This window comes from Zootoca vivipara, chromosome 1 (genome assembly GCF_963506605.1).
Source record: "Zootoca vivipara chromosome 1, rZooViv1.1, whole genome shotgun sequence".
Taxonomy (NCBI): domain Eukaryota; kingdom Metazoa; phylum Chordata; class Lepidosauria; order Squamata; family Lacertidae; genus Zootoca; species Zootoca vivipara.
Window position 1 is genome coordinate 68,253,154 of NC_083276.1, and position 27,969 is coordinate 68,281,122.

Below are 27,969 nucleotides of genomic sequence, written 5' to 3' on the forward strand. Positions count from 1 at the left end.
GCATTTTTTTTACAAAGCTACACTCTGATAAAGGCCATTTCAAGTAATGCTCAGCTTCTTGGCATAAATGTAGCTTTCAATCATCTTTTCAAACGTATGTACAAATTATAATCTGCAAAACACCACTACCACTTCCCCCACACTTTCCCCCCTCCCTGTTCTGGTTAAGTTGTGCTCAGTTTCTTGATATGGAAAACAGATTGCCAACTCTGGACCATGTGCCTCTGCCACCCACCACCCTATCCTTATTATGGATGTTACTCTAGGAATATTGCTTCCCCAGCATAAGATGCCTCAGCCTCCAAGGAGAGAATCCAAAAGCCTCCTTCAGTCTAATTATGCACCTGTCGTTGGATCTGGTGTGCACCACCCCTCAATCCCAGTGAAGCTGTTAGATTTAGGAAAAAAGCTACCAGTGAAAATATTTTTTTGAAGCCTATTCGCTGTGGAGTGTGGAGAAGAAGTTTTCAGGGGGAATTGAAGCACATGTGGAGGTTAATGTTTTTCTCTTCAGCTGCAACCTCCTTGAAAAATCCCCTCCCAACCACAGAAAACTTAGGCTTAGGGGGGAAAGGCTTTCATTGTCACTACAAACACATAGATTACTGTGTTTTATTTTTCTGTTGGAAGAGTGGCTGGGGAAACCCAGCCAGATGGGCGGGGTATAAATAATACATTATTATTATTATTATTATTATTATTATTATTATTATTATTATTACTGGGAGCTTTTTTCTTAAGTCTAATTGCTGCACAGGGAAGAGGGAGAAGGGGAGGCAGAAAGTGCACAAAAATGCAGAGGGAGAGGAAGTTAGAGAGATAGTGGGGTGGCCCCACACTCCACTGGCCGCAACCCCACCGAAGGAAATTCAGCCCTCCAAATAAAAAAGGTTGCCACTACTGCACAAGACTGTAAGGTTACTTGATAGGTCAAAGGGTATGAAAAAGCACCTCTCTCTTGATTACTAATCAAAACCTGCAGTGCTATGGCAGCTTCCACCTTCACAGGCATCTCTCTGTCATCAATTAGGCATCTTCTTGTCAGTTCAAGGGCTGTCTGCAGATTCTGGTCACTTTTAAACTTTACTTCACAGAAATAGTGAAGCACCCAGCAAGCCTGGAGAATATGATATGCAATTTTAGGTGATTATGGACATACCTATCCCACACAACAGTTGTGAAACACATGAATGCAAGACAGAAATGCTAGAATCACACTGAAATGTTTATTTCCCCTTTAGATAGATATGTATGAGAGTTTGGAGGCTGATCAGTGGTAAGCTTGTCTTTCGACATCACTAGACCAGTACTATGATCTCAAGTTGCTCTTTGGCCGCAGGTTGTATGTGAGCAACATGGTCTATAAGCAGAACGCAAATGGACCATGCCACCAGGCATAGATTAGAAGCTACGCACACAAATGCCTGCAGCCTTTTAAACCATTTCATTGGGAGAAGTCAGGAGTCAAGTGACAAACTGCATGATGGTCTCTTAAAAAAGGAAACTTCAACACATGGTGCCTTTAATTGCATGAAGAACCAACTGCCTCACTTTCAGGTTGTACCATCAATAAACTACTCTTAAAATTTACAAACCACAGCACCCCTACCCCACTCCCACAGAGGAGTTATACTAGCAGGAAACTTACCCGTGCTCTCATGTAGCCTAGCTCACTGCTGAAGAGAGGAAACACGTGATTCTGCAGCATGTACTCCATCTGATCTTTGTATATCTTTTTCTATTGGAATATAAGACAATAGAATGTAAGACAATTAGAGATCAATCTACCTTGTCAGAAAGGATGGGTGAAAGGAAATAATTCCTCTTAAAATTAAGATTGCTAACCCTTCTGCGAAGGTAATTTTAAAGTAAGAGTATGTCAAGATGTAGTTAAATTTTAAAATGAACTTAAGACAAAACTAGCAATTCCCAGATTTAACAGCAGCAGCAGCAGCTGCTAAAAACTAGACTATCAAAATGAAGAGAAGAGCCTGTGACAGACCGGCGCAAACATTTAAATGATTCATGAAAGAAGAAAAATTCTCCAGCCTCAGTTTAACAAAAGCCTTTTATGGAAAGTGTCAAAAATTAGATGAGTGCTAAAGTTTATTGTCAATTCATAGGATTCTAGAAATCCAATAAGAAAATCAAGCATCTGGGTCAAGAGGTAGATAGATATCTACACCACAGCATCTCCTACATTGGCAGTTATGTAAAGTGTGCAAATTCAAGACAGCCAATACACTGCATTTAAGCACTCTTGTCCCAGTCCTGATAGGATTAACCCTCTCTCAAATAGCCTAATACACCCAAATCGCAAATGTTTTTTGGGGAAGGTAGGGTTGCCCACCTGGTCAGTTACAGCAACACAATTCCACCTTTCACAGACGGTCAGAGATCTCACTACTAAAGGTTCACATTTTGGCTTGGCTTAGCAGTCAGGCATCATTCGTGGGTGGCACCCTCCCCACTTCTCTGCATGCGCACACACGCACACGCACACACACACACACACACACACACACACACACAGAGAAAGCCTCTTAAGGGGAGTAATATTTTCTCTCATTTTCTTTTGGGATTTGGAATAAGTATGCAACAGCATTTTGCTGTTTCCCACATGTCATGAAGCCTACTGCATAAAAAGATCCCACCCCCACCCCCGTATCTTCTACACATTGAAAAACTAGCAGACGGTGTGGCATCATGTTACACTTCACACTGGGCTTTGAAGAAGGGAAGTAGCTGAAAAGGTGAACTTCACTCCACACGTGCAAAAGTTGTGTGTGCCTGTCAGAGGATTCAGTATTAGATTAGATCCAGTCCATCATCCATCCAATGGACTGGATCTAATTTAGCCAGGCAATATAGATTCGTTGTTAACCACTGCCTGGAAATATTGGGTCTCCATCTTCAAAAGGTGATAAATCAGCCACAAAACTTGGCCAGGAATCAGCATTCCTCTAACAATAGCAAAATACAAATTGATACTAGTGCCAGTCATGTCACACTTCGAAAATGCGCTAACAAGGGTTTTTAGTAAATATAGTTGTTGCCATGGGAGAAGATACCACTGTAATTACTTGAGTTAACAAGATTTATGTGTTGCTACAAAATTTTTAAAGTGTCTTCTTCATACGGCAAAAATTAGGCAGAGAAGTTTTGAGTGGATATTTTGACTATCCTTAATGTGCGCTTACTTTCAGAAGTATTTCAGCCAAAGAACCAATCATATGCAAAGCACCATCTTTTTTACGAGGATCAGCATTTGGCTCTGTGAGGATCTGATAACAAAAGCCCATGGTCTTTTGCAGAACCTAGTATAAAGAGACAATTTTAGATATTTCAGTTAGTATTCAAAATATTAGAAAATATCCTTATGTCTATGATGTCATTTGTTGATTTCTTTTCATTTTTCTAATAAACGAACACTGCTCAGTTACTTTATAGGTATTCAGATGCTACATGGCTGTTTTGAAATGGTAAATGGCCAGTTAAGTACAGCCCAGATTTAAGAACATTGTTCCCCTCCAATTTGCTAATCACTTTTAGGGCAAAATCATTTCTATTTACTCTGAATTTGATATCACAGTTGAAACAGATCTTGGTGAGATTCGGGAGCACTATCTTGTGGGATCCATTTATTATTTGTTCACTTTTTATACTACATAATCATATAAATATATTTATACAGTTTGAGTTGCTGTGTCTTGAGGATGTAGACAGGGTATCTATGGAGGTTTTGTGGACCTGTCTTCTCAATCCTTCTTGGCATGTGCAAACTAGCTGTGATGGATTGACAGGGGCGGTCCAGGGAATGATTAATGCTGCAATATGGCATGGAGTAGTGCCTTCCATCTAGAAGAAAGCAGTTGTGTGGCTCCTCCTGAAGAGGCCTGTCCGTCTGTGTGTGTAGATAGGTAGATGATAGACAGATATAGGTAAGGTAAAGGGACCCCTGATTATTAGGTCCAGTCATGACCGACTCTGGGGTTGCGGCGCTCATCTTGCGTAATTGGCCGAGGGAGCCGGTGTACAACTTCCAGGTCATGTGGCCAGCATGACAAAGCCGCTTCTGGCGAACCAGAGCAGCGCACGGAAACGCCGTTTCCCCCTATTTATCTACTTGCACTTTGATGTGCTTTCAAACTGCTAGGTTAGCAGGAGCTGGGACCGAGCAACGGGAGCTCACCCCACCACGGGATTTGAACCGTCAACCTTCTGATCGGCAAGCCCTAGGCTCTGTGGTTTAACCTACAGCGCCACTCACGTATATAGTATATAGTGTATATATATATAGTCCGATATGGTCACGTTTACCCTGAACAGCTATGTGAACATTGTGTTTTTAATAATTGTTCCTTTATGAATATACTAGTTGTGTATTTGTTTTAATCAGTGATTTAATTTTGTTGTCAGCTCTTTGTTGTGGATCACCCTGGGCTCTGCTCAAGCAGTGATGATTCAGTAAACAAACAAAATTCTAACAGCAGCAGCAGCATTAAAACTGTTTGTTAGAATTCAGTTTAAACATGACAATAACATATAAACTGTAGTGGCTAAGTATTAATCATAGGAAACATTTGGGGCCTGAAACCTATATGAGGGCCCACACAAATACCAGAAAAAGTTACTGTTCTTGGATTACAGGTAATCCTTAAAAAGCATACCTCTTTCCTTTTGCCACATGCTGTAAACAACAATGTTTGTGCAGCAGTTGTGGGGGAAATGAAGTCTTCAAACACATCTATTAAGCAAAACACAGAAGTCTAAATGTTTGGTATTTGAAGCATAAAAGGAACTAGTGCAAAAGAAGAAGTGAATTCAGACAACAGAGCTACTTTAGTCCTCACTCACCAGGTTTTGTTATTTAAGTGCAGCAATTTCCTCTTTCAACTTATGCAAGGAATTTTAAAAAACACAAACAATAATATAAAGATCCCAATACTGTAAAATGCCTAACATGTTGGAAGTAGTAACTGGAAGTAGTAAACATATTAATTTCGTTTTCAAAACCTAAGTATTGTAAAATATATCCACAAAGTACTTTCTGCGTTAGGATTAACCTCTGCATGTTACAAAATAGTTTGTGCAAGGGGTGAAGAGAGGCATTTCCTTTATTGTGAAGGCTTCCTGTAAAAGACAAGCAGAACAGACCTGTCCAATTATGTTCTGTGTTCCTTGTACAGGATGCCATAGTAAAAGTGGTGGTGCAAAGTTCTCTTACAACAGCTAGAGGGATGGGATTGAATGTCCCTAACATATACAGCATCTCCTCATTATTACTATCTAGCTGGAAAAATAAACTTAAGTTTTGAACTACTTACCAAACTTCATACGTATATATTCATACGGATCTTCCTGCCATAGCTCTTCGTCAGCATCTGTGTAGCACATCAGTGGGAAAATAACATCTTGGATAATTCCCTGCAAATAATAAGGAATATAATTTGTTAGAAGCATGTTTGGCATTTATAGGCTGCCTTATCAAAAAAAAGGTTCTCAGGGCAGTCTACAACATAAACTGAACAAGTTAAATCAGAACTTTAAATAAATCAAATGAAAACTTGAATTAGCCGTTATTACGCCGCTGCTTACCAACAGTTTTTGTGCATAACACCTAAAAGAACATCATTTGGATGCCTATTAGATCCTGTACCACACTGTTTTAAGACTCTGTCCAGATGCAGACTCACAGCATTACCATCAGTTATATATTCTCCACCACCTTAGATGGTAATCTAGTCAGTGCAATGAAGAGTTCTCAAGAACTTGAAAGCTTGCACTTTATTTTGTGACAATTTGGTTGGCCTACTCACAAGTACTGCCCCAATATGGATTTTCAGTGTTTTCTATGGCCAACATAGTTACTTTTACTATATGTAAATTTGATTTATTTTGGCTTCATATGACACAACAATACGAAATTTCTGAGAAATATATTATTATTTATTAAATATCTATGCCAATACCTTACAAAGAATTTAAGGGAAAAGAAAAATAATCTAATGAACTCTGAAGTTTTACTGCTGTGGAAAAAAACATACAAGTGTCTCAAATATGCAAAAAATAAAATAAATAAAATATTACAAAGATACCTAGAATCAAAAGAGGTCTAAAGTATTTTTCTGTAGTTAATTTCTCTGGCACACCAAGTATCTTCTAATTGATGGCTTTGAAAACAACTATGGGTATTTACTGAGGATTATTTTCAATACAACCAAATTAAAAACCCCTTAACATAGCAAGCAGCTCAAGTTCAAATTCAAAATACACAGGGCTAGAAAAGGCTTAAGGTATTCATTCTGTTATGCAGTCACCATTCAGATAGGAGGATGGGAAAAGAACTTACTTGGATATGGGGCTTCAGGTTCTTCCAAGTGACTGCATGAGACACCCCCTGATTGATATAGTTCAGTGTCTGCTGCAGAACTCTAGGAGCCATGTACTGCTTTTCCTTATACTGATATAACACTTTCAGCAAAACCTTTAAAAAAGCAAAAGAACAACTGCTGTTGGTTGTTTCTAAAGATTAAAGCATCTTGCTGATACAGTCATACCTCGGGTTACGCACGCTTCGGGTTGCGTACTTTCGGGTTATGAACGCGGCGGACCCGGAAGCAAAAGCGCTATTTGGGTTACGTACTTTTCGGGTTGCGAACGGCACCCCAGAACAGATCAGGTATGTAACCTGAGGTACCACTGTAACTGCTAAAAACTAATCTTAGGTTGTGTTTAGGTGGCAGCTTTCTGCACACATGATTTAGAAAGTACCTATTAGCATGGGAAGGAATTCATAAACGAGAGCTTGTACCTTTTGGAGTGTGCCAATAACACCTGTTCTGGTAGTTTATATAAACCCGCAATGGTCAGCACATCCCTACATGATTTGCAAGTAACAGGAGCATTGAAACAATTTCAACAATTCATGTGGAAGCACCCTAGATTATGGTCTCACAAATTATGTTCCCCTTTGGGAATGGGCCATAGCTCAGTAGTAGAGCCCATCTTTTGCATGCAGAAGATCCCACATTCAATATCCAATATCACAATACAGTCATACCTTGGTTTTTGAACAGAATACGTTCCGGAAGTCTGTTCAACTTCCAAAATGTTCGGAAACCAAGGTGTGGCTTCCGATTGTGCAGGCGTGCCAGAAACAATAGCAGAAGCATCGGATGTTTGGCTTCCAAAAAACCGTTCAAAAACCAGAACACTCATTTCCGAGTTTCGATTGTTCGGGAGTTGAAACATACGAGTACCAAGGCGTTTGAAAACCAAGGTACGACTGTATTAGAGAAAAGACACCCTTCTCAAAATCTGAAACTCAGAGCCGCTGCCAATCACTGTGCTAGGTGGGCAAATAGTCTGACTTGATAGATGACCTCAGGTCATTCAAGCTTCATTCAATACCAGGAATGGAAAACCTGTAGTCCACATGTCTTTAGACTCTCAGCACCTCTCATTAACCACAGTTAGCAGGACCAATGGTGAGGGGTATTATAGTCCAAAAATATCTGGAGGGCAACAGGTTCACCTCTAATCTATACCATCATTAAAGACCTTGGTAATCCAAAAATAAATGGTGCAAAACACCAAGAACAAGGGATCAAACACTTTTAAGCAGTAGCAGTTTCTACTTTATTTTGAGCGGGGGTGGGGGTGGGGCACTAGAACTTTTATTTCAAATGTTTTCTTAGCAAGCTTAGTATGATCTTTCGTATTTGGAGAAAAATAGGTGGGGGGAAAGGATGGTAAACAGCAAGTAATTAGCATGTGACTTGAAAGAGATTTCCTACCTGCTGAACACCAACAGCAAATGCCTTTAGGAAAACTTCTGCAAACTCATTGTACTCCTTGGAAACATTTCCAGGACTTCCATACCTGTTGTATTAGTGAGAAGTCCAATATAATACTGCAATATATTGTGCACATCATCACAAAAGTAACATTTAAAAAAAAATAAAAAGGAATATTGAGGGAAAGCATTACCTTTCAAAAAGTCTAGCCAATATATGCAATGCCCACTTCTTACATTTCCACCATGGTAATTCAGGTCGATCATCTTCATCCACTTGAAGGGTTTCCTTTAGGAACCAATAGCAGATTAACAGAATGAGTGTTTCACATTATTTGGGGGGTTCTGAGAAATCAGGATCTTTGCTTAAAGTATACCATGCAATTATTTAAAAGGCAAAAATACTGTATATATTCTAGTGGAAAAAATAGCTTATAGAAAAGGGCCCCCAAATACCTTCAGATTTATATGTTTTCAGATGGTCCAAAAGGAACAGTTCACATGAAACCAAGGGAACCACAAACATGTTGGGAACACTGTTTGCAGTTCCAGCACGGCAATACCCACTTCTGACAAGCCAAGCCATAGTTCTATTTGAAAAGTAGCTTACCACATTGGGTGTGGGAAATACAGAAGCAAAAACTATGAAGAAAGTTTCAGCTTACACATATGGTTTCTTTGCATGCTCATAAACTGGCTGGCCTGAATGTAACAAGCACTTACGGCTGGTACATCTCGATCCACAACTGTTTTCAGAATCTCAATCCATTCTGCTAGATTTTGCTGATTGATCAGTTCCATGGGTAATGTGTACTATTAAACAAACAAAGAAAAAAGGAATGGTTACGAAATATGCTCAAAATATATTCCATGTGAATATGTTTTTTGGGGACATTCCCTTGATAAAGACCAAAATAAGCTCAAAATGAAATAGTCTACAAAACCCACTCTGGATCAAAATAATCCCAAATGAGTCATTGACTTCCTTAGCTAAGCACTGATGAAAAATAGCTTCAGACAGTAGCTACATTATTTAAGGTGTTATTACACTAGGAATGAAAAAAATATTCTTACCTGAACAAGAGCATAGAAAATTTTGAAGATCTGTTTCTGGATAAGGACAGACTGATCTGACTGATCAGGGAGAAGCTGGATAAAACGATCCTTCAGAACAGGCAAAAAGTGTTGCATTGCTGCTATCAAAGGAGTCCGCTCCTCCGGTTTCTTATATCTTTGAGGAGGAAGAGAACTGACATTAGAAAGAATTTAGATGCCACTGTGATTAAAATAAAGATGTCAAGGGACACCATTAGACTGGTGGATTAGTGCAATGGAGCGTGGCAGTCAGATTTCCTTAATGTTTGGGGAAAGCATGACTTTGAAGAAGTGAACACCTGTGATTAGACAAGTTGCATCCCAGTTCTCCTCCAAGGACCTCAAGCATCTTAATTAAAGTTCCCAGAAAATGTCCCAAGGAGCAAACCTGTGTAGCTTCAGCAATAAAACTATGCAATGTGCTCCAATCCATGCTCTGGGCCAGGCATTTAAACTTTTAAAATCACCTCACATGACCCCTTAAGTGAAAGCATGTTAGACACTTGTAAATCATCTAGGATTATAAAATTTGAGTAAAATGGTGGGACACAGAACAAGGACTTTGGGAGGAGAGAGTAGGAGACTGGGGAGCAGCACCCACCATGTTCTGAACTTTAAGACACTTTAAATAAAAGGCTAGTACAGGGATCCTGATAGAAGTAGTCTTTGCACTCGCAACCTTCCCTTCAATTATCAAAATGGGTCATTTCCACAGCTTACTCAGTTTGACATTTCAAACGACTCTACTGTCTAGGAACTAGCTGTGTAAACTACAAGGAGATCTGGGACCACACATCTCTGATGTGGCTCTTCTATGGGTTTACAAGACAGGCAGGAACTTACTCATAGTTCTTCACAAGTTGATAAAGACAGAGAAGAATTCCAAGCCAACAGGCGCTATTATCTGCCTGAAGATAAAAGCCAATTTTCTCTACAACCGCAGTCCAACGACTCGGATAATCATGCTTGATAATGTGGTGAATGCAAGTAGTAAGCTGTACCCTGGAACACAAGAAGTTACAAAAATATTGTTACAATGCATTAGCTGGGTTTTTTTTTTTAGGATAGCCAAATAATTAAAGTGAGCAAGCAATGTTGTACTAAATGAAATTTCAAGTTTATTATTAATTAATTCATAATTAAGTAACAAAAATAAATTTCTAAACCACCCTCCATCCAAGGATCACAGGGCAGTTTACAATACTTTTATGCACACAAATGAATTTATTTAAATAGCCATGCTTCTTCAAAGTAATACAGCTAGATCTCCTCCCTTGCCTCATTACCAAATTACATGGGTGTCATGTTCATACCTTTTTCAGCACCTACCTAGATTTATTTGAAATCATAGCAACATCAATGTTACAATTTCTAGTGACAATGAAGGCTTAAAATAACAAGGAAAGAGTTAGGAAAGAATGTGCTCTGTGATCATGACTCAGAGTATTACCTAATGAGCTCAGGAGAATGAATAATGGCTTCTACAATATTCTCACGAATGCAATGTCTATCTTCTTCCGGTATTGAATAAGTTGGGATGTCTCCTGGTGTAGTTTCCCGGTCAGGCCAATACTGAGTTATCATATTTTTCAAGTAGATAACACCTGTCAAGAGAAGCATTCAAAATTAATATTGTCCAAGCCCATTTTTAAGATTATGATGTCTCTGTAGTAATACTGATTAACACATTTTTTCTTTAAAAAAAAAACACCCAATGAAACATTATTTGGAGACTGAGCAGCAGCTTGTGACTAACATATCTCAGAACATATCTAAGGGAGAGTGTCAGTGTGATTTAAGTGGTCACAGTGTCACAACTGACACCTGTGTACCAACTTCCTACTCAGACATGAAGCTCTATTAGTGATCTTATGCCACTCACAATCAGTCTAACCTATTTCATAGGGTTACTGCACAGCTAAGATGAGACAAGCCCCCTATAAGCTCTTTGGTAGAATTAGGGGATACAGGTCTGATGTCTGATGGATATCCTTAAGACTGACTTTAAGCACTCTTTTATGCTATCACTATCACCCTGTCACCTTTGGACAAAAGTGAATCTTTTGAAGGGGTATGAAATTTCTTCACTGTCAAACCTACCCAACTTCACATAATCTTTCAGAATTACGCTGAACTTTCTCATTTGTGCTGATGTTTGGGGACTGAGGTTAAGGTGAAAGGGACCGAGTTGTTAATACTACTAAATTCAAGAAGAACAAATCATTATTTTATCCATGTGTATATTTCCATTTCATCATATTGGTATAGAACTTAAGATTTTATGAAGTATAAACCAACTGTAAAAACAAAGTATTTCAAATGTAACTGTTCCATGATGCAAAAATATAATACAGCTGCAGTCCATGCAAACAAAGCCTTCAGAATGCTATGGAAGTTACTTTAGCTCAGCTTATATCACAAGAGAACCATAGCATAGTATTTCCCTTGTACACCTCAGCTGGCATGGAGCAAATCTCTATGCCTACATCCATGACTGGACTCCAAATGATGTGCAAAGCCTGCATCTCAAACACAATTAGCTTGAAGAGTCCGTTATTATTCCAGCAGTACTATTTCTAGCAAATAGGTTACTTCAGCTGCCATTATGTACTTTTTAAAGAAATGCAATGGCAGAGAAGGATGAGATGAACTTTCATCTCAAAATATTAACACACCATTGTCATGTAATCATAAGCACATTGAAGACACAGAGCTTTGTGTGGAGAAATATGTATGTTAGTTCTACCATTGTTAAAGGATGACTGGTAGTACAAGGGTTTCCCCCCACCAAAACACCCATACCTATTTTCTAATACCGTATGGGTTCTGTTTATATTATCCAAGTTACAAAAGCTTTAAGATCTACTTATCATTACTTATTTTTGCCCACCGCCAAATAATATTAACATACATACTATAATAAATAAAATAAAATCAACACTTGCCTGCCTGCCTCACTGGTAAATCCAGTTGCTCCGACATAGTGATTTGAAGGAGAGTTGAAACGAAGTTCACTGATTTGTGAGCCTGTAAAGTAAGTGAATACGATGTAGTCAGATGTCAAAATAATTTGTGGAAACCATTACAAATAAAGCTTTGTAGTTTTTATAGTGCTGTATGTGCGCGGTCCCAGCTCCTGGCAACCTAGCAGTTCGAAAGCACATCAAAGTGCAAGTAGATAAATAGGTACCGCTACAGCGGGAAGGTAAACGGCGTTTCCGTGAGCTGCTCTGGTTCACCAGAAGCGGCTTCGTCATGCTGGCCACATGACCTGGAAGCTGTACGGCGGCTCCCTCGGCCAATAATGCGAGATGAGCACCACAACCCCAGAGTCGGTCACGACTGGACCTAATGGTCAGGGGTCCCTTTACCTTTACCTATGTTCTTCAACTAAAGATAGATAGAGGGAGGTAGGGGGCCCTACTCTTTAAGAAACAGCACCCAGAGCCTCTTCGCAGAGGACACACTTCTGGTTTTCCCCCTCTTTCATTTCCTATGGGCGTGCTTCCCTTCTGTTTTCCTCCCCCTCCCAGATGCCACTCCCATTTGGAAGAAGATATGCCTACCACATTTAATGCCCTTTACTCTTGCATAATCTTATTAAGAGCTATCTGGTTGCGTGAGATGTTATCAGCTTTAACACAGGAAGTGGAAATATATGCATCACTTTCTCTTGCTGCATTACCTGAATTTTCTTCAAGAGTGTGTAATAAAGATCATAGAACCAAGGCTAGTTAACCCTTTACCACTCCACTGTAATCACAAGTAGGATGTTGAGCATGCTGTAAGTATGGTGTTTCCCCTACCCTTTCAGTGCATGCTTCTGAAAAATCTTAATCCATAGAAGTGATTTTGAGAATGAGACTAGGGGTAATAATGTTTACAGACTAACTATGAGCAGGTCAAGCAGATAAGGAACTCTTGGCTCCTTCCCTGAAATCTGAAGCTAAATCCCAGACCACATTCCCACCAGGCTGTTCATTTTCCATGGGTGTGGGTGCATAGTCACATGGTACACACTCCTTCAGATGAACAGAGTTGTTCTTCTGGCTGAATTTACCAATCCTTCATATTTACATTGTAGAAGGAAGTGAGTTTGAGGAATACAAGCATGCTCCCATAAAATAATACAGTAGACTCAAAGCATATGCACATTTAACTTGCACGCATTCAGCTTTATACGCTTGGCAAAATAAAAAATAAAAACTTTACAAAATTAAGGAGGAAGCAGAAAGGGGACAGGCATCTGGGGGCAAAGACTTTGACAATCCTAACCACCATTGCACCCAATGTGTTTTGACTATATGTGATTTTGGCTTTATGTGCTATCCCTGGAACATAACCCCCCCCACATAATTTGAGAATTGACTGTACTCAAAATTGCTCTACCTCCCACACAGCATGTCTGGAAAGATGGCAGCTCAGGAATCCTTCTCTTCTACCCTCTATTACAGTTTGATTTTTGAGCTGCAGGCTATTCCTTCTTTCCCTCCACATTTCACAAACAAAGCAGGTGCTCTTCCCTCCTTTCCAATCTTCCTGGTTTGAGAACACTGTGCCTGTGGATAGGACCTTATCTCTATCTTAAGACTCCACTCTTATGAATCTGCCAATGTTTATTAGGAACATGCTGTTTATTAGAAACATGCAACACAAATATATGCAGAAGGAATCAAAGTTGAGTTTAAAGTCCTAGGGTGTGTGTAAGAGACAATTCCTGCTGTTCATTGCAAGTGACTTACACACTTGTAGTACCAGGAAACATTTTGTAAGCATGCTATCTTCCCTCCTCAACAAATTTATACAAATTTAAGATGAGACTACTAAAAAGAGCTTCAACAACAATTTAGGAAACCAACACAATCTTATTCTTGATGGGATGGGGGAAGTCTCAGACTACACCTATCAACCTTGAGTACTGATTACGAGATCTTGTCACAGAGGGATATTTGCTTTAGAGGAACATCACAGAAATGGAAATGCTAACGACTCCCAGGTTTACTTTAAAAGTTTCTCCAGAGAGATCAGAGGAGAAACTGTTCTTAAAAGTCCTGCTACAAATAGGGAATGGCAGCAGAGATAATGCCCACAGCCACTCAGACTGGATTTTAAAGGGGACATAACAGTATCAAGCAGATATTCAGAATCCCTAGCCCTATAAACACACACAATTAGCAGCAAATATTGAAAAGAAAAATACATCTCCAAGCACCTGCCTGCACCTTTTTAAAGAAGTCCCAGCACTCACCTTAGGAAAATCACAGGTTGAGTATTGAAGGAGGGGAAGAGTATACAGATCAATGGCTATAAGCCTAAACCCTTAGTTTCATTTGAGTCCAAACTACAATTATCAGCCTCTTGCAACAAAGGTGTCAGCTGTAGTGGAAACACATGTATCTTTTGATTGTTGTAAGAATTTTAAGGTCTCAAATATAGAATAAATATTAATATTCATAAATACACACATTCATGGTGCATTTAATTTATACAGGGTGAGTCCTTTTAAAGAGGCCCCGTGGATACAGAGTACACATGTTCCATGGGGCCTCTTTTAAAAGACTCACACACACACCATGTCCCCATATGTCTGAAATAGTATGGGAGAGCAATCCTGAAACCATTTTGACTCTCCCAATGACCTCAAATATTCCTCTGCAGTAAGCTAGGCAAATGGGGAAAGCCTTCCCATTATCTTTTTGCTTGCAAATGCTAAGGCGCATTTGTGCATGAATAGGGTGAGCCTGTGACCTGGATTCAGGAACTAAAGTATTGACCATCACAAAAGAATGGCCAGATTGCCCAGGTAATACAATCAGTGACCACTATTAGGTATCCTGGCGAACATGATTTCTGCTGTAAACCACTTCCGCTGCTGTATGTGATGTATGTCTAATGTTTCAGAGGTGTGGTCTTGGGCTACAGGGTAAAGGTAAAGGGACCCCTGACCATTAGGTCCAGTCGTGACCGACTCTGGGGTTGCGCTCTCATCTTGCATTATTGGCTGAGGGAGCCGGCATATAGCTTCCAGGTCATGTGGCCAGCATGAAAAAGCCGCTTCTGGCAAACCAGAGCAGCACATGGAAACACCGTTTACCTTCCCGCTATAGCGGTTCCTATTTATCTACTTGCATTTTGATGTGCTTTCGAACTGCTAGGTTGGCAGGAGCTGGGACCAAGCAACGGGAGCTCACCCCATTGCAGGGATTCGAACCGCCAACCTTCTGATCAGCAAGCCGCTTTGCTTCTCAATATACTCTGTTGGCCTCTATTACTTTCTCCTGCAGAAAGGGAACCTTAGAAGGGCTCTAAATGGGCTCTGGAATACCCCATAAGGGAAAAGGAGCATTTTTTTCTTATAACATGGTGTTGTGACCACTACAGCTGTCACCCTTGCTACAACCGGACTGATAAATCAAGAACTGTAGTTTAGGTTCTAATGAAACCATTAATCTGCATCTTTCTAAAACTCTTAATTTGTACAATACCAAATTAACCATCCAGGAAAGAAAATAAAGAACTGGAAAAAGATCACCTTCTGCCACCTAACATTGAAGGGGCCTTAGTCCTATGGTTGAGACAAGTTATTCTATTGCATTGTGGAACTACTCTTTGACTACACATTTCATTCATCTAAAATTCATCTTCAGCTTTGCTAGTGTAAGGACTGCCATCAGTACTCCACTTAGGTACTGTCTAACCCAATTAAATCTGCACAATATTTATTCCATTTTATTGCAAACTATATATTTTGGTTTTTCATCACATTCAATAATATGTCCTCCTTCTATATATATTTTCCATAACATCTAGCCTGCTGAAGAGTTCTGGTGAATTTGAAATATGCTCAAATAGGCCACTATTTTTGGTCTAGTGCAGGTGTAGGGAATTGTTGATTCTCCAGAAGCTGCTGAACTATATATTCCATCATCGCTGACTATTAGCTATGCTTGCTTGAGCTGGTGTGAACTGCAGTTCAGCAACATCTGCAGGGCAAGACACCTGGTTTAATGGATCAATCGGGTGACAACTTTTTCTCTCTTCTCTTACTAGAGGCATGTATAGATAGTAGATTCTACTGTACTGGCAAGAACAGTTTCTAAAGCAGAATGATTGTTTCATCACACCTTTCAAAAGCACCATTTGCCCTCAATGTGTGTATGGAGAAACTAGGACAACTCATTGTAAAATATTTTCCCTTTAACCACCAGACAAAGCCAAGTCATCTTAGGAGCCGATTACAAATCCAAGTTGTTTGAACATAATGAACTACTCACTGGTGACTCACTTTTAGTTCACTGCCAATATAAAAAAAAAATGGCATAGTGACAAACAGGCATGACATAAAAAGAAACCTATTCAGCAGAACAGCATGAACCCAGAACAATCTAATCTTGGTTCAAATATGCTACCTAAAGAGGTGTGATATAATCATGCTACTGATACAAATTTGGCAAAAAGATGCATTAGCTTTAAGCTGACCACTTCTATTTAATAGAGGATGCATTCATTCATCAGACTTTGTTGTTGTTTTATAATTGTTACTAACTTAGAAATGCAGTCTTGGTAAGCCATAACTGAGAGAAAATGAGACTGTGCTTCTGATCTCATCTGCATGGAAATATTGCTCTCTTCCAAGGTGCTGCGTTACTTAACTTGTTAGAATTACAAACAGAAAAACTGTCCTTGTAAACAAACTGCAAGGCTGGAAAATGCAAACACGCTAAAGCAAGAGGCGCAAAATGGCATGCAATGGATGCTGTTAATTTAGGAATTCAGTTCAAGCAAAAAGGTGATATTGTATCATCTGCTATTTGTGTCAGTGTACATGAAGCTCTCTTGTTAGAAAATGCTTAATAAGGTACAATTACAGCCTCAGCCATATTAAAGTTTAGGGATTTTTATTAATGTAACTTCAAGAAGACTTTGGTATAATCACATTTTTTTAAAAAATAATAATTTTAAACTGTATTGCATATAAACCACATGCCAGTCTAAAATTGGAAAGCTGAGAACAGGGAACATAGCTACCAAGTTCTCCCTTTTTTTAAGGGAAATTCCCTTATGCTGAATAGGCTTCCTTGCGAGAAAAGGGAAAACTTGGCAGCTATGACAGGGAATAAAATGGAAGGTGAACACTTCAATCAATATTTCCATTCTAATCTTCTGTAGAGTACACTTGTTTTTCAAGAACATCATGAATGCTTGCTAGATTTCTCTGGACTAGATTCTAATTTCTAACCAACATTCAATATGGAGGCTACTTAATTTTTCAAGGTTTTCTTTCTCATTGTCCCATTTTTCACTCTTTCTCCTTCTTCCTTCCACATGCTGCTTATTAAGTATCCTCAGAACAGCTGCTGTAATGCAGGTGTCCAGCAGCATTTCAAATTGCCACATTTATGTATGCTTTCCTTCCTTTATACCAGCCTTTTATTCTCACAATCTAAGAGAAAGACTTGAAAAAATTGTGGCTTATCACTGGTGTGGCACAAATTACATCATAATGCAACCTAATTGTCTCTCTCTTAGTTCATCAATAGAGAAGATAGTGAAACTTCTCTTCTGCATTCTATCCAGCCACTAGCAGGACAGGGGGGAGTCTAGGACCCAATGAAGAATGATAGTGCTTCCTGTCTCCCAGTAGGAAACTAGGCTGTGGCAGTACACATAAAGGCAATTTTGACAGCTGGCACTAGCCCAACATTTTGTGGAGGCTGGAGATAAACTAGGAGGGAGGAGGAGGTGTTAAGAAATCTCTGCTCTCTATCACTGAAGCTTTTCTTCTTTAGACTAGGAGGACACATTACACTGGAGAAATCCAGTAGCTCTCAGAAAGTAACGTGCTCTAGATTCCTTACATTGTAGGAATCTACGCAATATGCAAAAATTAGCATTCAATTGCTTAAAAAAGGCACACTCCACACCAATTATATGAATCTTTAAAACTGAAAAGCAATTCTCAACACTTACGGTACTTACAAGTAAGTTCTGCTGAACTCAATGAGGATAATGTCTGAATAGGCAGACACATATGAGGTTGCAATATAAGTTATATTCACAGTGCACCACTATGCACTTCATCAATAATCTTAAACTGGGGTGGGGAGCCTGTGAACCTCAAGATGTTGCTGGAACTACAACTCCCATCATCCCTGATCAATGACCATAATGGTTGGGTATGATGGAAGCTCAAGGGTTACAGATTTTCCCCATCCTAAACTTCGAGACTTATGTATTGCATATCTGTTTAGCTACCTATTGCATTTATCTCTCACACTTCAAGTAGAGAACCCAGGACACCGGTTTAACCTCACAACTCCATGATGGATGGATGGATTTCATAAAACTTATCCTATATAATAAAGTGCAAGTGTCTCTGCATCCAGTATTCCCTGTGTCCCTGGGTTTGCGCTACTGCACGTGCCCCATGGACACAGGGATTGGACGCAGAGACTTGGAACGCACACACGCGCGTGCTCTCCCCCCCCCCACCTACGGTTTCCCTGCGGCCGCCATCCGCCACTCCCGGGCAGACTGAGCATTGGCGGGGGGGGGGGAGAGCGTGTGTGTGTGTGTCCAGCAAGGACAGGTCCCGGGGTTCTCCAAACCCCGGGATGTCTCCTTCGACGGCTGAGGGAGAGGAAGTAAGGAGGAGAAAGGGCTGCTTTCTCCTCCTTCGTACCTGTCCCCCTGCCGCCGACAGGAAGGACAGGTCCTGGGAGCACTGGATCGAGGAGCCGGTCTGCAGAGTCAGTGCCCAGCAACGCCGTGCTGGATTGAGGAGGCGATGCTCCGTGCGGCGCTGCTGGGCGCTGAGTGCAGACCGGCTCCTCGATCCGGTGCTCCGCGCAGCGCTGATCAGCGCCGACCCGGCAGGCCGCCGGATCAAGGAAGCGGCGTGCCGGGTCAGCACCCAGCAGCGCTGCACGGAGCAGCAGATCGAGGAGCCGTGGACCCTTGCCTTGCCGACGTCTTGAACCTTCGCCTTGCTTCTTGTTCCCTGAACCTTTGCCTTGCTCCTTGACCCTTGGACCTTCGCCTTGCTCCTTGACCCTTGGACCTTCGCCTTGCCGACGCCTTGCTCCTTGACTCCCAGACCTTCACCTCTGCCTTGCTCCTTGACCCTGCAACTGCCTGCTGCTGGACCCTCAGCCCTGCACCTGTTCCTGCTTCTGCACCTCCATCTTGCCTCTGGTCCTGACGCCCGCCGACCGGACCGTGACAGTTTGCTGTGGCCAAACCTCGTCCCGGCCAGGGTGCAAGATGGACGGAGCCCGGCCTATGGACCTCACTGCTGTGCTGCAGAGCCTCCACACACAGGTAGCTACACTCCAGGGGGAGGTTCGAGCATTTTGAGCAGCCCCTGCTGCAGTTCCAGCCCGCTGGCCATGCTAGTGGTGCCCCGACATCAGGAACTATTAGTCTTTGACCTGATCCAGACGCCTAATTTCCCGGTGGTCCTGGGTAGTCCCTGGTTGATCCGGCATGACCCCGCCATTTCATGGGCGCAGCGGACACTGTCTTTTTCATCATCCTTCTGCCAAGATGTCTGCGCTCAACCCCCAGTGTTACCTCCATTGCCACCAGCGCCGGGGAGGCCTCACCAGCCGGCCCTTAGTTCGTCCACCTTACAGGGGACTGCCCCTGACAGAATAGCATCTCCGGATGTCCGGTTAATCCCGGAGCCCTACCGGGACCTGGTGGACGTGTTTGAGAAGAAAGGGGCCGAGACTTTGCCCCCCCATCGGACTTATGATTGCCCCATTGATCTGCAGCCGGGAGCAGAGATACCCTTTGGCCGCATTTATGCCTTGTCGGCCCCTGAACTTGGGGCCCTCCGAGGGTACCACCCACGCAATCATCCCTGCACCCCCGTGGCTTCTCTCGTGCCTTCCGCCAATGATCGGGTCTCCCACATCCAGGAGACACAAGCCGACCTGGCACAGCACCTAGAGAGGGCCAAAGCGGACTATAAGGTGCAAGCGGATCGACGGCGGTGGCAAGGACCTGCATTCTAGGTTGAGGATAAGGTTCGGCTGTTCCTGGAACGTCACTGCACCGGACGTCGCCCCCCTGAACTTGTAGGCTCCTGAACTTGGGGCCCTCCAAGAGTACCACCCACGCAATCATCCCTGCACCCCCGCGGCTTCTCTCGTGCCTTCCGCCAATGATCGGGTCTCCCACATCCAGGAGACACAAGCCGACCTGGCACAGCACCTAGAGAGGGCCAAAGCAGACTATAAGGTGCAAGCGGATCGACTGCGGTGGCAAGGACCTGCGTTCCAGGTTGGGGATAAGGTTCAGTTGTCCCTGGAATGATCTTGGGAACCAGCTGACTTCGTGCACGCGCCCGCCAAGGTTCAGGCCTTCCATCGGAAGTTTCCAGATAAGCCTGGGCCATGACCGGGGGTGGAACCCCGTTTCCCTATGGGGGGGAGTACTGTCAGGAGTATGGGCAGGAGTCAGGCTCTGGGGCCTGTAGTGCTTTGCAAGACTGGGGCCTGCCTCAGCTTGTGCTGGAGCAGCAAGGTGTGGCCACACAGGTGAAGACCTCAGCTTGTGCTGGAGAGGCAAGGAGTAGTCACCCAGGTGGGGCCACTTGATATCTCACTGCACCTGGTGGCAGGAACTGGGAGGGATAAAAGCCCAGCATTTCCCTTCAGCTCTTTGCCACAGCAACGCTATCCCTGCCTGGTTGCATCTGGCCTCTTGATTCTTGCTCCGTGGACCCTTGCCTTGCCGACGTCTTGATCCGTGCTCCTTGGACCCTTGCCTTGCCGACGTCTTGATCCTTGCTCCGTGGACCCTTGCCTTGCCGACGTCTTGATCCTTGCTCCGTGGACCCTTGCCTTGCCGACGTCTTGATCCTTGCTCCGTGGACCCTTGCCTTGCCGACGTCTTGATCCTTGCTCCGTGGACCCTTGCCTTGCCGACGTCTGGATCCTCAACCCTTGGACCCTTGCTTTGCCTTCGCCTTGCTCCTCGACCCTTGGACCTTCGCCTTGCTTCTTGTTCCTTGAACCTTCGCCTTGCTTCTTGTTCCTTGAACCTTCGCCTTGCTTCTTGTTCCTTGAACCTTCGCCTTGCTCCTTGACCCTTGGACCTTCGCCTTGCTTCTTGTTCCTTGTTCCTTGAGCCTTCGCCTTGCTCCTTGGACCTTCGCCTTGCCGACGCCTTGCTCCTTGACTCCCAGACCTTCACCTCTGCCTTGCTCCTTGACCCTGCAACTGCCTGCTGCTGGACCCTCAGCCCTGCACTGTTCCTGCTTCTGCACCTCCATCTTGCCTCTGGTCCTGACGCCCGCCGACCGGACCGTGACACTGATCAGCGCTGCGCGGAGCACTGGATCGAGGAGCTGGTCTGCACTCAGCGCCCAGCAGCGCCGCACGGAGCATCGCCTCCTCAATCCAGCATGGTGTTGCTGGGCGCTGACTCTGCAGACCGGCTCTTCGATCCGGTGCTCCGCACAGCGCTCACATATGTTCTAGTGCCCGTTTATTTAACGGGCTGAGCGACACTAGTACAGTATAACGCTTGACTGCAGAAAACCTCAAAGTGATTTACAAAAAGAATGATGTACATTAAACTGATATATAGGTGGCCTTCAGTCAAGCACTAATGGTAGACTGATAATTGTCCTCATTCAAGTCCGATACATGGTTTTCAACCAAAGTGCAACCAGTCCAGCAATGGACACCCACTGCATTCCAGATGCAACTGTCTACTGCTCAGTGGTTGTTGACCAGCTGTAAACTGATTATGAGTTGTATCCAACACTGTCAGAACCCAAGAATGCACTTCTGCTGAAGCAAAAAGATGTCACGATCCTCTCTTCCCACTGCTGCCCTCAAGATCTACTTGAAAACTATTTGGGGAACCCTCCAGAACAAATTATTGGAGCACAAAGGGGAGAGAGAGGAAATGAAGTCATACAGCACAAGCAGGTGTGCATTGCTGAATTTCACCTTATAATTTTATTTTGCTCAAATGTGATGTGATGACATGACATCTACTCCAGTCACATACGTATAAAGGGCTGTTTAGTGAAGGCCTGTGGCTCAATATTAGGCCATATGTTTTGCATGAAAAAGGCCCCATACTCATTTCTTGATGTTACCAACTATGGCCAGGAAAGACTCTCAACTGAAACCCAGAGCGCTACTGTCAGCCTATGACACAAGATTGAACTAGATGGACTAACACTGTTGCATGATATATGACTGCTTCCTATATTCCTATGTTAAGCAGCAGATGAGAGCCCGATTTTAAGAGTAAGATGGATAAGGTGATCATTGTACATGATCAGCTACCTAGTTCCCATTACTAAGAGCATATTGAAGTTTCGTTTTACCACATATAAGCATAACTCAAAGATCCACAAGCACCATAGTTAGAACCCATTAATATCATTAAATACTGAATGAATTGCTTATAACAATATATGACCTAATATATGAACAAAGCTCTAGGGTCAACGCACATTTTTCAAAATAAGGCTTAATGAACAAAGCATGCACAATATACACAAATCATTTTATTTACCTATATTGATGGACATCTCACAACTTTGAGAAGAAAAAAATCTAATGACAAGAAAGTTTCCAAAAAAACATTTTTAATATATACATTAGAAAAAGGATTAAAAGTTTCAACCTGTATACACAGTACTTCTCTGTAATCTTTTTATTGGCATTATTTATCAGGACAAAAATCCTGAACATGCATTTACTGTGTATAAAACATACATTTGAAGAACAATGCTGTTAACATTTTGCCATTAGCTATAGAGCTCAGACAAGAGGCGACTTTGCTATTTAAACATATGCCAGGAAAACTATGGGCTGTGCTTTTCAAAATGCACATCCAACAGGGAGATCGTGATCTACCGGTAGATCACTGGACTTCTGTGGTAGATCACTGGTAGATCACTTTGGCTCCCCTAAAAAATGCTCAACATTTTAGCCCTTCACCCCCCAAAACAGGGCTTTCCTCCTGCCTCAGAAAAGCTCAACAACTCTGACCTGAACCCCTAAAAATGGGCCTTCCTCCTTCCAAAAAAATCTCAACAACTTTGACCTGAACCCCTAAAAAACGGGGCTTTTCTCCTCCCTAAAAAAGCTTAACAACTTTGACCTGAACCCCCCAAAAGGGGGTAGATCTCTACCAGTTTTTAACTCTGAGTAGATCGCAGTCTCTTTGAAGTTGGCCACCCCTGATATAATACAAGTCTGAATAAAGCTTACAATATAATAACATGTTTCAATGCACAAAAAGCAATTCTAGACCATTAAGTGAACTGGTACCACTTCTAATGTAGCATTTTACTCAATTGGATCACAATATTTCCTCTGGCAAAAGCTTCAAGCTATAAGCATATTTTGCACTTATGCAGAATATGACCATAATTCCAAATTTCTGCTGATCACATGTTGTGTAGCAGCCATAATAGTGATCTTTTTGATACTACAATATTAATGTGTAGATTTTATTCAAAAAACCCAAAATGTTGCATATTAGTCATATATTAGCATATTTCCTAGAACTGTATGCAACTGTTAGTTTATTAATTCAGTTTCATACCACAAGCAAAATATGATGGAACATTGGAAGGTGTACTTTTTTTAACCTATGTAGACAAATAGACTGAACAGGTTTGTTCACAAACAGCAATAATTTTAAAACCACAATATAAAAATAGATCTAGAAAAGCAGCTTTCCCCAATTCCTCTTGAAGCCATGACACAATCGTTTCATTTTCAACACTGCAGGCTACATGACCACATCTGTTAACAAGTCCAAGCCCCAGTCTTATTTGGCCAATTAGTATGTCTCTTTTATACCTCCATAGTGATGTCATGATGTCACTTCCCACACTTTCTGGGTTCTAAAACCATTGTTACCTACAGTGACTCAGGTATCGTCATTCTACCTTTCCAGAAAGAGTGATTTACCTTATAATAAATCACCTTCATCTGTTCTGAACCATGTGTGTAGTACAGGCCAGATGACCGTCTTATTACAAACCAAAGAATATGAAAAGCATACTGGTAGCAGATTCTTCTAGTGTCAGTTCTTCAAGCTGCCACTGGAAGAGTACTACCATCCTCAATTATGTGACTGTTGCCACATAGGCCCAAGTCAATTCAGATAAGGTATCAGTCAGTCAGCCATAAAAATATATGAGGAGATGGCCCATTTGGGCATAATTTTACTATCTATATGAAGCCTCCTTCCATTCTAATATTTAACATGTAGGTCTTTCAAATGTTTTAGTACTGTACATTCATCTTCAGTTAGCTTAATCGATGGAAAACTAAGGGAAAGTATGGTGTGCACAGAAGTCCCACAAACCATGTGCCAAAAACAGTCTCGTCCATCGTTCTCCTGCTGCTTTTCGCAGCCTCAAAGCTTTCAGGCTATGTTTGGAAGTTGTCTGTTTAAAAAGAATGCCACACTTTTCAAAGCAGGCACCGTGTTTTTGAAATTACACCAAATGTTAGCATCTAGTTAGTCTTTATTCTTTTAATAAAAATACTCTAGTTTGATATGCCATTAGAAAGTCCATCACTCACTGTTCACTCAAACACACAGCATCATACTGATGTTTTGTTACTCCTTTCAATTTGAGAAGCATGTTAACTAGTTTATGAGTAATAGTAACTATAGCATTTATACTAACTCCTTAGGAATTATTTGAGAAGACTTGTTTTGGTAAAGTTTCTCTGGCCTAACCAGATTTCAAGTCTCAAGGAACAACCTGAACAGAAAGGAGCCCAGAAACTGTTTCTGAGTTAGGAAGTTCGCTAACCAGCAGTCAAACAGACAGTTCGGAGCAGAACTCTGTGTGCTGCATTACTTATGAAACCATTAAATTCGAAAAGCCTTAACAGGCTTTCCCTTCTGATTACTAGACCGTCTCAGATCTCTTACAGGGCTCTATTACCCACCAACCTCCTTTCAGCTTGCCTAACCTAAAAACTCAGAAATTGCGCCCATATATGGGCTAACAGCATCCTAGGCTACCGCTTTAAAAACCCACTTTTCGAAAGGGGCAGTTTAAAAACTCCGTCGGTGCCACGATCGGGCGCTCCTGCCTGTGAAGAGGCGGCGGCGGGACTGGAGCGGCTTCAGCCCCTGCCACGCTTTCCCCAGGGCTGGATGAGGCTGCCATGTGCCTGAGGACAATGCTGGAGGGAGCGCGAAGGCGGCCTGACAGCGGGGCCGACCACGGGCAAGGCCTTCCCTTCCGCCCCGTCCACACTTCGCCAGCAAAGGCCTCTCCGCTCTCCCTCCACGCCGCCTACTTCCCTCTTCCTGCCCACGTTTCGCACAAGGCAGCTCCGCGCGGCGGGGCGGCTCTCCTGCTGCCACCGGCCTCCTCCCGCAGCAGCCCCTCCGCGTGTGCGTGTGAACAGAGAAAGTGACACGCGCGACAACCCAGTTTCTCCCACCCCCCCCTATGGCCAAGTTTCCCTTCACTCCGGAGCTTGGAGGTGACCTCCCTTGTACCCTTCACAGGGCTCCCCCCGCCAGGCTCCCTTCCCCTCACCAGACCCAACGCGCACGTAGCCTTCCCCTCACCCCGCCCGGCCCCGCATGGCTGTTCCTCGCCTCCACGCCCAATCTGCTCTCCGTCGGCGCCCACCGCCCGCCCGCCCGCTCGCGGGCCTAGGGCTGCCTGCCTCCTGCCGCCCGCCGTCCGGCCTGGTCGCGGGGGTTGCCCCTGTTGGCGCGCTCCGCTCCCGCCCCGGGCCGGGCCGGGCCGCGCTGGCGTCTTGCCGCTCACCTCGTTGAGCTGCCTCTCGGCCGTCTCCCGCAGCGTGGAGTCCATGGTGCCCCGCAGGGCCTCGATGATGGTGTTGGGATCCATGGCGGGAGGGTCGAGGCCCGGCGACGCGGAGGAGAGCAGGGACAGCAGCGCCGCTCGATGCGCACATGGACCCGCCGCTCCACAGCGGCAGCCGGCGGCGCGAAAGGAGGAGAGACGCGCCAAGGCCCCGGATAGAGCTGCTACTCGCGGCCGCTGGGAGGCCCGACGCCTTCCGCTCTGCTCTTGCAGCCGCTGGCGGGCATCACGGGAATTGTAGTCCGTTCGGAGCGCTTATGCCACTCAAACGAGAGGGGGGGGGCGCAAGCATTGGTCGTGCAGAGGGGGGAAACGAGGACAACGTGTAACGTGTGGATGCTACGTGTGTAGAATAAGGATCAGAAAACACAGTGCTTTCACTGGTTCCATTAGTGCAAATATAAACGACTCTCTCCCTTGTGTTTTCGCATAAGGCAGATGCGAGGGAGGGGCTAAGAGGCAGCAAAAAGTGATGGACCGAGCCTTGGAGCGCTGTGTTTCCTCTTTGGGTTGTCTGTACGCCCGCGTTTTCTACTGCTGTAACGTTGGACAACCAACCGGTCAGCACCGATGTGTGGTATTGAACACTGGCCGCAAATATGCAAACACAAGATATTAACGTCATCAATCACCACTATATTAATCCTATAGTGTTTTTATGGCTATGCCCAAGTACATATTCATGGTTTTATAGTCTTGGGTAATCAAATTCACCCGAAAGCTCATCCTTCTGATTTGCAGCCCTTTTAACCTGTTATACCCCTTATTCTCCCAAGAAAATATCCAGTCAAGCTGGAACCTGCAGGCCAAATCATTTATGTTCTGCACCTTCTGCTGGCCAAATTTGATAGGTGGGCAGGGCCATCCTCATGTCAATCAGACAAATGTACAGAGTGCAGATTGACTTTCAGAATATTCTACAAGACCTAACCATTAGCCAATAGGGGGCTTTGGGGGCACTTTAAAAGGGGTTTTGCAATGCCTGACAGTCAGCTGATCTGCATAAAGGTAAAGTGACCCCTGATCATTAGGTCCAGTTGTGACCGACTCTGGGGTTGCGGCGCTCATCTGGCGTTATTGGCGGAGGGAGCCGACGTACAGCTTCCAGGTCATGTGGCCAGCATGACAAAGCCGCTTCTGGCGAACCAGAGCAGCACACGGAAACGCTGTCTACCTTCTGGGGTTGCGGCGCTCATCTGGCGTTATTGGCTGAGGGAGCCGGCGTACAGCACATAACTATAGTCTCTGGAGTTTATCATGTACATTTTCTAAAACAATTTTAATATGTTCAATTATTCCTTCAGGTCAGTTTAATATATGTAAAATCTGCTGCCAGAACAATCCCCTACAATATTTTCCATTTGAATAGGACTTTCCTGCTATTCAGAGTCTCACCAGTTAAGTGTTGGAAGTAGGCAGGTCTTTTGCAAGTGATGAGTCAACACTTAGATGAACTTTAAACAGTCAACATATTGATGCAAGGAGGGAGGAACCAAGACAATGAGAGCCTGGGGAGAAACAGCATGATGAAAGATGAAAGAGACAGAGGAAGTATGTAATGAATGTGAAAGTACAGGTATAGGTAGGAAACTATTGTAGTATAGAACAGAATATAATTATATGTAAATTGCTTTGCTTTGGTATAATTACACCATAGATAAATAAATCTGGAACAATTAATACAAACAGTATTTTCAGATCATTTAAACATAGAAAATTATTTATTGTTTAAATCATATAGAAGTCTATCTTATTTAGTCTTTTGAGAAGTCACCTTGCATCTACCTATACCACATTGTGAAATCTACCCATTTTATGACAAAGAAGACAAAGAAGATGAAGCCCAAAATCTTCATTGTGTGGAGGTGTGGTGTGCACAATCTCACCCTCCACTAACTTGGAAAGGGGCTTATGAAACACTGTACTTCCACATCTATACATTGAGTATCCTCTCCATGCGCTTCCAATTCTAACAATTATTTGTCCTTGACACTAAGCCTATTTCTCTGCCCTTATTCCTTGTTGTATCCCTTCCTGCCTCTTTACTCCTCCAACACAACCATAGTTGGCCTCTCAAAGTCTCCCAATATGTTACTCTGCCTATTACTCCTTTGTGATCCTTACACATAAAATATACAGTACATACAAGATAACACCTTCCAGAACACCTGTGTGAAACCTCTTTTATTGTTCATTTTAATATTTACCACCTTGGTAATGTTAGGTTGAA

General features: G+C 43.0%; 1 protein-coding gene and 1 non-coding gene across 2 annotated transcripts in view; both read right to left on the bottom strand.

Moving 5' to 3' along the window:
• Positions 1–25,873, bottom strand: part of IPO7 (importin 7) — a 41,802-nt gene extending 15,929 nt beyond the window's left edge. Inside the window, exons 1-14 of the mRNA XM_035119415.2 lie at positions 25,680–25,873; positions 11,839–11,920; positions 10,344–10,497; positions 9,737–9,895; positions 8,873–9,029; positions 8,522–8,611; positions 7,993–8,087; positions 7,800–7,884; positions 6,353–6,487; positions 5,328–5,427; positions 4,671–4,747; positions 3,201–3,317; positions 1,649–1,738; positions 952–1,117 (exon numbers count right to left, since the gene is read on the bottom strand). Coding sequence (XP_034975306.1) covers positions 952–1,117; positions 1,649–1,738; positions 3,201–3,317; positions 4,671–4,747; positions 5,328–5,427; positions 6,353–6,487; positions 7,800–7,884; positions 7,993–8,087; positions 8,522–8,611; positions 8,873–9,029; positions 9,737–9,895; positions 10,344–10,497; positions 11,839–11,920; positions 25,680–25,763 — 1,591 coding nt within the window. The 5' untranslated portion in view covers positions 25,764–25,873. The remainder of the gene's footprint in view (positions 1–951; positions 1,118–1,648; positions 1,739–3,200; positions 3,318–4,670; positions 4,748–5,327; positions 5,428–6,352; positions 6,488–7,799; positions 7,885–7,992; positions 8,088–8,521; positions 8,612–8,872; positions 9,030–9,736; positions 9,896–10,343; positions 10,498–11,838; positions 11,921–25,679) is intronic.
• Positions 1,246–1,426, bottom strand: LOC118075671 (small nucleolar RNA SNORA23). Its single transcript, XR_004691429.1, has one exon. It is a non-coding gene; the product is annotated as a small nucleolar RNA SNORA23 (small nucleolar RNA).
• Positions 25,874–27,969: the final 2,096 nt, after the last annotated feature.